This window comes from Paroedura picta, chromosome 1, assembly GCF_049243985.1.
Source record: "Paroedura picta isolate Pp20150507F chromosome 1, Ppicta_v3.0, whole genome shotgun sequence".
NCBI classification, from domain to species: Eukaryota; Metazoa; Chordata; class Lepidosauria; order Squamata; family Gekkonidae; genus Paroedura; species Paroedura picta.
In genome coordinates this window covers 37319077-37329883 of record NC_135369.1, presented here as the reverse complement: position 1 = coordinate 37329883, position 10807 = coordinate 37319077, and the positions used below count along the sequence as shown (strand labels likewise).

The window sequence follows — 10807 nt, the reverse complement described above, 5'->3', positions numbered from 1 at the left end:
TTATTTCCTAACTTTGAGACTCACTTGAAGAAGCTAGCCTCCCCTTCTTTGCACATGGTCTCAGAAGAAGTTAGGGTGACAGCCAATGATCCATCAACATGGTGACCTTGCTTGTCTTCTCATAAAGAATCAAGATCTACACAGCTCTTGCATGGGAGATGGTTGGGCTAGTTGAATTTTGTCACTCTGATGAAACATTTCCATTAAAAAAATCTGCGCTCAGTACTGTAGCACACTGCACTCTTTCTATACACTGTTTTATAAACCAAAATCCCACTCCTGACAGAGAACCGTTTCCCCTTAAGCCGTTTATCTCAGAACATCTTTCCATCCTAAATGTGGTATTGTGGCCAGACTCTCAGTAAAACAGCAATCCATCTAGTGCTACAAGAGAGTTGCTGACTCTGAGTCGGCCTCTGAATTTACCTCCATGGCCTGCTACTTTTGGGTGTTTTTTGTACTGGACTGGGACAGAAGCTGGTACATAGAGCAACTGACCCACCCCAGTTCTGTGTGTTTTCCTTTTGTTTCTCTATATAGGGCACTGTATTGAGCTTGTGTACTAGTCCCATTCTCTGGTATCTCTGATTTTGAAGTGTTAGTAGAATTCTGTAGAAGAACTGAGTTTATAAGTTTCAAGCAGATAGCCCTGTTGGTCTGAAGCAGCAGAACAAATTTTGAATCCAGTAGCACCTTTAAGTCCAATAAAGTTTTATTCAAGGTATGAGCTTTCGTATGCACAAACATTTGCTCAGATACAATCTCTGTATCTTATATCTATGAGCCTCTTGTGGCTTATGAGCCTCTTGTGGCGCAGAGTGGTAAGGCAGCCATCTGAAGCCAGCTCAAGGTTGACTCAGCCTTCCCTCCTTCCGGGGTCGGTAAAATGAGTACCCAGCTTGCTGGGGGGTAAACGGTAATGACTGGGGAAGGCACTGGCACACCACCCCGTATTGAGTCTGCCATGAAAACCCTAGAGGGCGTCACCCCAAGGGTCAGACATGACCCGGTGCTTGCACAGGGGATACCTTTACCTTTACCTTTTATCTTATAGCTGAGGAAGTGCATGCACATGAAAGCACATACCTTAAATAAAGCTTTGTTGGTCTTAAAGATGCTACCGGACTCAAAATTTGTTCTGAGTTTGTAAGTGATAGTTGAAGATGTTTTTTTTTAATCAAACTGTAGGGAAACCATAAGCAAAACCAGATAAACCTAAAAATCCATTTGGGGGGAGGGGGAGAAGCAAGACGTATGGACTTTACCTGGGGAATATTTTGATTTGCAATATGCATCTAGCAAATTTTAGTAAATGTTATTTGCCAGGTAAGGACAATTTCATCACTCTCCTTTACATAGAAATAGTAGTGTCTGGATGGAGAATGTTTTTAAATTTTCGAGTGGAGACTGCTTTTGTAACATCAATTAAACTTTTGGAGTGGTTTAGTATAGAAATGTATTTCATTTTTCCCTCCAGGAAAAAAAAATCATCACATGAATATGTTGCAGAATGCCTTGCAATGAAAACCCATAGAAGATGGTGTTATTCCACAGTCAGAGCTGGGTCAGAATGAACACAACCTTCTTGGTGGCATTTTAACACAACGGTCTCATTTTGCACAACAGCTGCACTTTTTACACGTTGAAAACTACAGGCATTTTGGAGTACAAGGATTTTTCCTTTGCAAGAAGCTAGGAAGATGCAATAAGGGGGGGGGGAGATGCACAGCTCAGGCATTCTGCAAGCAGCGGTTGTAACACTAACAAGTAGGTTCTGCGGATGGGATTGACACACGCACAGTTTTGTATGGCACTGATTTCCTGTGTCTGTGCGCCTCCCCCACCCCCTTGAAGTTGTCCGGGTTGCAAAACAGCGGGAAAGCAGCAGCTGCTCGTCTCTGGCAGTAGAAGATTATGGTGGCGGCTCAGCACTAGGAAAAGCAGCAGCAGCAGCAGCGGTGGTTGTAGCAGCAGAGCAGGACTCTGTCTGGATGCATTTTCCACGGAAAATCAGCACCAGAAAGTGCAGCCTGAAGACTTGGCAGCCAAGCAGGAATTGACAGCGTTCGAAGAAGGGGAAACTGGGGGAGGCAAAGGACGTGGGGGTGGGGGCAGCACCAGTTTTTCCCCGTGTGCTTGTGGGGGGGGGGGGGTTGATTATCATGGCGGATCGGACAGCTCCTAGATGCCAGCTCCATCTGGAGTGGGTGTATGGGTATAGGGGTCACCAGTGCCGCAACAACCTGTACTACACGGCAGGCAAGGAAGTGGTTTACTTCGTGGCTGGAGTCGGAGTGGTTTATAATACCAGAGAGCACAGCCAGAAATTTTTCTTGGGGCACAATGATGACATTATCAGGTAAGAAAGGGTGTGGGTGGGCTAGGGAAGGATTGGCAAAATAACCGTCCCCAACTTCTCACGGTTTATCATGCGTCTTGCATTTTAGGGAAGCGAATATATCTGGAGGTGTATGTGAGCAAACTGGATGCAGTTGGATCCTTCCTGATTATATTTTTGTGCATGCATAAGTCCTAGAATTTGCTGTAGTTTTAAGTTTAATTGCATCCAAAATCTAGAAGTGGAAGCATCATGCCTCCTTCAAATGGGAGGTTTTTATTTTATGGCTGTTTTTAATTGCCAACGCCCTTAGCCAATGCCTAAGTAGTATAGGTGAAGATGCCGTTCTGTCAAGAAGATCCTGTACTCTGATGCATGCAGCTGTAATCCACCTAGCGTTCCACTCTAGTCAGTTTTCACCCTGATCCGAACATTTCATCACCTGAGTAGAGCTTATGGTCCTCCTTTAAATGCATTTACTGGGAAGTGCCCCTGAAACATTAATTAATTGCTTCCAACTGAATATATTTAGGCTTGCTTTTATGTGTTTTTCAGGAGAAGAGAGACTTAAATGTGTGACAACAGATTGTTGGAAAGATGTTTTTTTTTTAAGAGAAAACTTGAATCAAGTGAGCTTTCAAAAGTAATTCAAGTTTGCAGGTCTCACAAACAGACATGTCTGTGCTACCCTTATTCTGTGCTACCCTTATTTTATTTCCATGTATATTAAAATGTGCATGACTCATGAGATGGCTTTTATATCTGCTAGTAGTAATTTTAGGAAGCAACTTTGATCCCCCCCCCCAATACTGAGGCTGTTTTTACTGAACCTTAATATTTTTGTTCTTGAATCTTTTCAATGACACAGCATTATTAAAACTTAAATCTTACATCTGGATTTTGTTGAAGTCATTCAAACTGAGCCATGTATTCACAAGTTTTAGCTTTAAAAATACTGTGATTTTTCTGCTAGTAAATCATCAACAAATTGGATCCCAATATTGTTTTGGTATTAAATTGTAAGAAATTTGGATTCTATCCACTATTTCAGTTGTAACATCATATATCTATTTCCCTGTCCTGTCCACCAGAAGTGTATTATTACTGTTGCCATTGTGAGGTTTAGCATCATGTATCTAGATAATTGTGTTGGTTTTTGTGCATCTGGAAAAGCTATCTATAGTCTAGCCATGACATCAGACTTTGGATAATGTGATTAAACCCACCTTTGACAGTAGGGAGTCTAAAATGTTTATCCAACAAAATACTTTTCATACACTTTTATTTTGAGGAACTAGTAAACATACAGTGAGTGTAACAGTTTCTCATATCTCTGTAGATAATCAAGTTGGCTATTCAAACCATAATTCTGAGAATGTTTGCTTGGAGATGAGTTCCACCAAGTATAAGAACATTTGCTTCCAACAAAGATGTCAAATGTCACTTTTCCAGAAGTGAGATCATCTCAGGCTCATACTTACTTTCTTCTTAGTTTCCCGACCAATGACTTTTGATCTGAATGAATACTTTGAATCTTCCTGCACTGACCTCCCCCAACCTTCCTTTGAGCTGGAGATAGATAGGGTCAAGGGGGTACTGAGTACATACAAACTAGTATTTAGCATATAAGAAAAAATAATAATACATAGCAATAGGAAGGTCTCTGTAGTATTCTCATGATATATGACCATATAGTATGAGGAATCAGGATGTACATGAGACTTTCTGCCTTGTTCTGGAAAACCATGACTGAACATAGCCGGGATATGATAAGGTATCCTCAGAATGAATGGGTTGGTTTCAATTATGCTTGGCTTTTACCCAGATGAATCCTTAAAATCCTCCTTTCTGCTTTATTAATATGGAAACTCAGTTTACAATAATTTTCATATTATATTGGTTTTTGTGATTGTGCTGTATTTTCCCCCTAACCTGATTGGGCCAGGCTAGCCTGACCTCATGTCACAGAAGCTAAGGGGGGGGGGGGGGGTCAGCTCTGGTGGATGGGGGACCACTGAGGAAGTCCAGGGTCACTATGCAAAGGCAAGCAGTGGCAAATTACCCATGTTTATCTCTTGCTTTGAAAACCCTACAGGATCTTTATAAATTGATGACATTTTCTATCTCCACTCTAATTTTCAGTAACGTGACACCATTTGTTAAATGGGGATCAGTGGCAGAACGTCAAAAACTATAAAGTTCTCACCATCACATTATATATAATGTATTAATAGAAATGATGGAAGATTCTGATTTCTGTGGTTAACCACAGCATGTGCAAAATGTGTAAATTATTGGTTGTTGTCCAATTTTTGTATAGTGCACGGAGTTGTCTCAGTTCTTCCCATATCAATGTAAGAGGCTATGAGTTGGATGTAACCAGCTACCCTGAGGATGAAAAAGGAAGACACGGTCTTTGATCTCTACAAATGCTATGCTGAGAATCATAGAACCAAACATGGCAAAAGCCATGTGACAAGGTTTATAGAAAGGACGGGAGTTAATCCAGCCTTACAGTTATCTGTGTTTCACTGAGGTCCAGGGATTGCTGCACACTGTAGGCCATCCAAATGAGTCCTTGTCTAAAGCGCGATTTGCACCCAGGTCTCTTGCTTAGCACATTGTTCACTGGATTGGTCTGCTTCTCATGTCCAAGAGAGTGCTTTCTCATGCAAGGCTTAAATTAATTGTATTCTAAATCAGTTCTTCATTTGAGCTTAATACCTACATGGCAGCAAGACACTTTGATTTCTTATGCAAATATTCCACATTAATATCATTCCTAAGTACTATAAGCATCATAGGAGGGGCTAAATGAGGACATCATTCTAGGTGCCTTAATAATGATGACTGTACTCAGCTAAGCAGTAAGTATTAATGCAGTAAAGAGGGTCTTTTGAATGTTTTATTATCACGCAGGGTGGCTGTAATGTAATTTGTGTGGTCATTTCATACATGGATTTGGTGTACGCTCCAAATCTATTCAGTGGGAGAGTTGTATTTATATAGCTGTTTGTACAATGAGCGTGCTGTAGGGAACTTGGATACTCTACAGCTCTCTACAACAAATACTGTATACAAGCTGCCAAATATAAATGAGTGTCAACTTTGCATACTATGGCTTGATACCCAGAGTCTGCCATCATAATCATAATGAAATTAGAATTGTACTTATTTCCCAGTAAGTCAGCTTGCTGTAGTGGTTAGGACTTCTAATCTGACGAGCCGGGTGTGATTCCGCGTTCCCACACATTCAGCCAGCCGGGTGACCGTGGGCTCCCACAGCACTAATAAAGCTGTTCTGGCAGAGCAGTGATATCAGGGCTCTCTCAGTCTCACCCACCTCATAGGGTGTCTGTTGTGGGGAGAGGAAAGGGAAGGCGACTGACTGTAAGCCGCTTTGAGACTCCTTCTGGTAGAGAAAAGCAGCATATAAGAATCAAATCTTCTTCTTAAAATACTGGAAATAGATCCTACTGAATGTCCGGGTAGAATATCAAGAACACACAGATACATGAAGCTGCCTTATACTGAACCAAACCTGTGTCAGCTGTTGTTGAACAGTAGCAAGGAGCCAGGCTTAGGTGAGTCAAGCAAGTCAGGTGGTAAGAAATTGTCCAGTGGCTGCTACTGGGCCTGATGAGTCCTTCCTCAAAGGCCATGACATCCCCAGAAAGGGCCCTGCCCCTCCTTCAGGCCTGGAATGCTGGCAAATATGTTGTGGTAACATAGCAACAACCACTGATGGCTACAGCTATTCCTTTTATTATTTGGAGGGGGTGGGAACATTAAAAAAAAACTTCTTTAAAGATTTCAGATTTTCTGCAAAGCTGGGGCATTTTACACATTTATAGAAAGATCCATCATCTTTTCATGGCTCCAGTCACCTGATTTAACTATCATCAGATCTGATGGGATTGAGAATTAGAATATAAAAGTGTAGTTACTCATGGTGGTGCTCGTGGAGGGAATTCCCTCAACCCCGCCTCCCCACTTTTTGATAGGCCTGCACCCAGTGCGATTCCCAGGATTGTGCCTTCACCACCTGTGGGCCAGCCACAACTCCTTGGTTTCTCCACCAACAGGAGCAAGTCTTCTGGGCTGTGATAGCAACATGCCTGGTTTGTCTCCCGGGCTGCAGCGGCATGCCAGTGTGTCTCCTGGTCTGCATTGGCAGCCTTGTACATCTGCAGGGCTGTGCCAGCAGTGGCATATCCAGCATGGCTCCTGGGCTGTGTGGCTGCTGCTGAGCCCAGGGTGAAGTCCCAGGCTGGGTCTCCACCGCCATCACAAGACCCAGCGTGGAGCCCTGGGCTGCTCAGCTGCTGCCACTGTCGGACTCAGCATGGCTCCCTGTCGCCACCATCACCGAAGATAAGTGTGTTTTCTGCTCTTGGGCAGATAAATTTAAAAAACAACCACAGATGGATATTTTCATATCTTTCCACAAACTTGGGGCCATTGTCATAACTTCGGTTAGCTAATAGTAAACAGATGATAATGATGAAATGTATTTATTTTATTTATAATTAAGTTTCAAGACTACCCATATTGGCACAGTCATCTCAGGGTGGTTCACAACATTAATAAAATATTGATAATTCTGATGTGACCAGAGCATAGAAGAGATGGATTTTCTGGGCCCATTTCAGTCTGACCTCAGGCCAGGATTTGGTACAGAGACTACTTTGATCGCCTTGGTTGGTGACCTCTGTCAAGAACTTGATAGGGGGAATGTGACCCGGCTAGTTCTGATGGATCTTTCAGTGGCACTCAGTACTATAGTATCCTACTTAGCTGCCTCTCAGCACTGGGACTAAGGGGTGTAGTGGTTAAGAGTGGCAGTTTCTAATCTAGTGAGTCAGATTTTATTTCCTGCTCCAAATGCAGCCAGCTGGATGACCTTGAGCTCGTCACAGTCCTGATAGAGTTCTCGCAGAGCAGTTCTGTCAGGGTTCTCTCCTCCCCACCTACCTCACGGTGTCTGTGGTGGGGAGAGGAAGGGAAGGCAATTGTAAGCTGCTTTGAGACTCCTTCGGATAGTGAAAAGTGGGATATAAAAATAACTTCACAGTTTTACTGTGGTTTGAGTCAGTCTCCATGCCATTTGATATCTATGTGAAACCATTGGGTGACATCATCAGGAGGGCTGCAGTGTCACCAATATGTAGGTGACACCCAGCTCTACCTTTCTTTTCCACATAATTCCAAGGATACTGTTGACGTTCTGAACTGGTGCTTGGAGTCATTAATGGTCTGATTAAGGTTGAAACAAACTGAATGTTAACCCTAGAAAGGCTGGCCATGGGCTCAAGATTTCTCCTGTGTTGGATGGTGTAATACTGCCCTTGAAAAGCCAGGTGTGCAGACTGGGAGTGGTATGTGACCAGGTGGCTGTAATGTTCTGGAGTGCTTTTGCCCAGCTTCAGCTGCATCCATTCCTGGTTCAGTCAGATCTAGCCACAGTGACCCATGCCTTAGTTAAATCTATTGCATGTAAACTTCTTGAGGCTACCCTTGAAGAATGTTCAGGAGCTGCAGCTAGTGTAGACTGCTGGTCAGGACTAGCTACTGGGAGCATATGACCCCACCCAGTGCTACAGCAATTACAGTGTGTGCAGATCCATTCTCAAGGGCCAATTCAAGGGGTTGGATTAGTCCTTTAGTCCTTTTTATCACCGGAGACCACTCAACGCTTGACAATTTTACTGAGGCCCGGTGGGGGGGTAGTTTACTCCTCTACTCTCAACCACTGCCCTAACGCTCTCTGATCGCTATGGTAATGTTTAAACATCAGTCATGCAAGTTTCTGACCTGCCTGGCTGACAATTTCATTTATCAAATGGTAGATGAACCCACAAGAGGTTCAGCCATACTGGACTTAATACTGACCAACAGGCAAGAGTTGGTGGATGAGGTGAAGGAGGTGGGGACCCTAGGGGGAAGTGACCATGTCCTCATAGAATTCCTTTTGAGATGGGGAGCCAAGGAAGCTTGTAGCCAGACGCGGATGTTGGATTTCCGTAGGGCAAACTTTAATAAACTCAGAGACATGATGAGTGTCATACCATGGACGAGAATGCTGGAAGGGAAGGGAGCATGTGAAGGGTGGGCGCTACTCAAAGAAGAGCTATTGCATGCTCAATCAATGACTATTCCAGAAAGACGAAAACACTGCAGGAGCTCTAAGAAGCCTATTTGGATGAACAGAGAACTTCAAGAGGAACTAAGAAAGAAAAGGAAAATGTTCAGGAAATGGAGGGAAGGACAGAGCTCTAAAGAAGAGTACCTACAGGTTACTAGGCACTGTAGATCAATCATCAGAAAGGCCAAAGCTGAGAGTGAGCTACGATTGGCCAGGGAAGCCCATTGTAACAAGAAAAGATTTTTCAGTTATGTGAGGAGCAAACGTAAAGTCAAGGAGGCAATAGGCACACTGTTGGGTGCAGATGGACAAACTCTAACGAAAGATGCAGAGAAAGCAGAAAGGCTTAGTGCCTATTTTACATCAGTTTTTTCCCACAGGTCAAAGTGTTTAGGCACATCTAGAGATGGCTGTAGCCAAAGGATAGTGTCTGGATGGCAGGTTAACATGGATAGAGAGGTTGTCGAGAGGCATTTAGCTGCACTGGATGAGTTCAAATCCCCTGGTCCAGATGAAATGCACCCGAGAGTACTCAAAGAACTTTCCAGAGAACTTGCACAGCCCTTGTCCATCATCTTCGGAACCTCTTTAAGGACTGGAGATGTCCCGGAGGACTGGAAAAGAGCAAACGTTATTCCGATCTTCAAAAAAGGGAGGAAGGATGACCCAGGACCAGTGAGTCTGACCTCTGTTGTGGGGAAGATAATGGAGCAGATATTAAAGGGAGCGATCTGCAAACATCTGGAGGACAATTTGGTGATCCAAGGAAGTCAGCATGGATTTGTCTCCAACAGGTCCTGCCAGACCAACCTAGTTTCCTTTTTTGACCAAGTAACAGGTTTGCTGGATCGGGGAAATTCGGTTGATGTCATTTACTTGGATTTTAGTAAAGCTTTTGACAAGGTTCCCCATGATGTTCTGATGGATACGTTGAAGGACTGCAATCTGGATTTTCAGATAGTTAGGTGGATAGGGAATTGGTTAGAGAACCGCACTCAAAGAGTTGTTGTCAATGGTGTTTCATCAGACTGGAGAGAGGTGAGTAGCGGGGTACCTCAGGGCTCGGTGCTCGGCCCGGTACTTTTTAACATATTTATTAATGATCTAGATGAGGGGGTAGAGGGACTACTCATCAAGTTTGCAGATGACACCAAATTGGGAGGACTGGCAAATACTCCGGAAGATAGAGACAGAGTTCAACGAGATCTGAACACAATGGAAAAATGGGCAAATGAGAACAAGATGCAATTTAATAAAGATAAGTGTAAAGTTCTGCATCTGGGTCAGAAAAATGAAAAGCATGCCTACTGGATGGGGGATACGCTTCTAGGTAGCACTGTGTGTGAACGAGACCTTGGGGTACTTGTGGATTGTAAACTAAACATGAGCAGGCAGTGTGATGCAGCAGTAAAAAAGGCAAATGCCATTTTGGGCTGTATCAACAGAGGCATCACATCAAAATCACAAGATGTCATAGTCCCATTGTATACGGCACTGGTCAGACCACACCTGGAGTACTGTGTGCAGTTCTGGAGGCCTCACTTCAAGAAGGACGTAGATAAAATTGAAAGGGTACAGAGGAGAGCGACGAAGATGATCTGGGGCCAAGGGACCAAGCCCTATGAAGATAGGTTGAGGGACTTGGGACTGTTCAGCCTGGAGAAAAGGAGGTTGAGAGGGGACATGATAGCCCTCTTTAAGTATTTGAAAGGTTGTCACTTGGAGGAGGGCAGGATGCTGTTTCTGCTGGCTGCAGAGGAGAGGACACGCAGTAATGGGTTTAAACTTCAAGTACAACGATATAGGCTAGATATCAGGAAAAAGTTTTTCACAGTCAGAGTAGTTCAGCAGTGGAATAGGCTGCCTAAGGAGGTGGTGAGCTCCCCCTCACTGGAAGTCTTCAAGCAAAGGTTGGATACACACTTTTCTTGGATGCTTTAGGATGCTTAGGGCTAATCCTGCGTTGAGCAGGGGGTTGGACTAGATGGCCTGTATGGCCCCTTCCAGCTCTATGATTCTATGATTCTATGATCCCTTCAAAATAAGATACAGACATGCCACAACAATGAACATAAGGAACATTTTATTTTCATGGAAATTTTAACTCATGACAATGACAAATCAATGGGAACCCTGAACTTGTTTCTCTGCAACAAGATAGTCCCATCTGGGAGTGATGGGAGACAATGACACCCGAAGTGTTTTGTAAAGGGCCGGGGGGGGGGGAAGGCATCCTTTGCGGCCCACCTTCAATTAGTCGAAGGACCACATGTGGTCCGCAGCCCACAGGTTGGGGATTGCTACTTTAGGTGGCTTGGGACTCG

General features: G+C 43.8%; 1 protein-coding gene across 8 annotated transcripts in view; it reads left to right on the top strand.

Moving 5' to 3' along the window:
- Nucleotides 1–2133: 2133 nt before the first annotated feature.
- The window catches only part of EML6 (EMAP like 6), a 176385-nt gene continuing 167711 nt past the window's right edge, over nt 2134–10807 (top strand). For 3 of the 8 annotated variants that reach the window (XM_077334045.1, XM_077334035.1, XM_077334026.1), the window contains exon 1: nt 2241–2359. Coding sequence is in view for 5 of the 8 variants with exons in the window: in XM_077334021.1 (XP_077190136.1) it covers nt 2163–2359 (197 nt within the window). In the remaining 3 variants the exon portion in view is untranslated. Of the gene's footprint in view, nt 2360–10807 lie in introns of all 8 variants that reach the window. The other 5 variants (XM_077334021.1, XM_077334010.1, XM_077334001.1 and 2 more) reach the window with 3 other exon arrangements.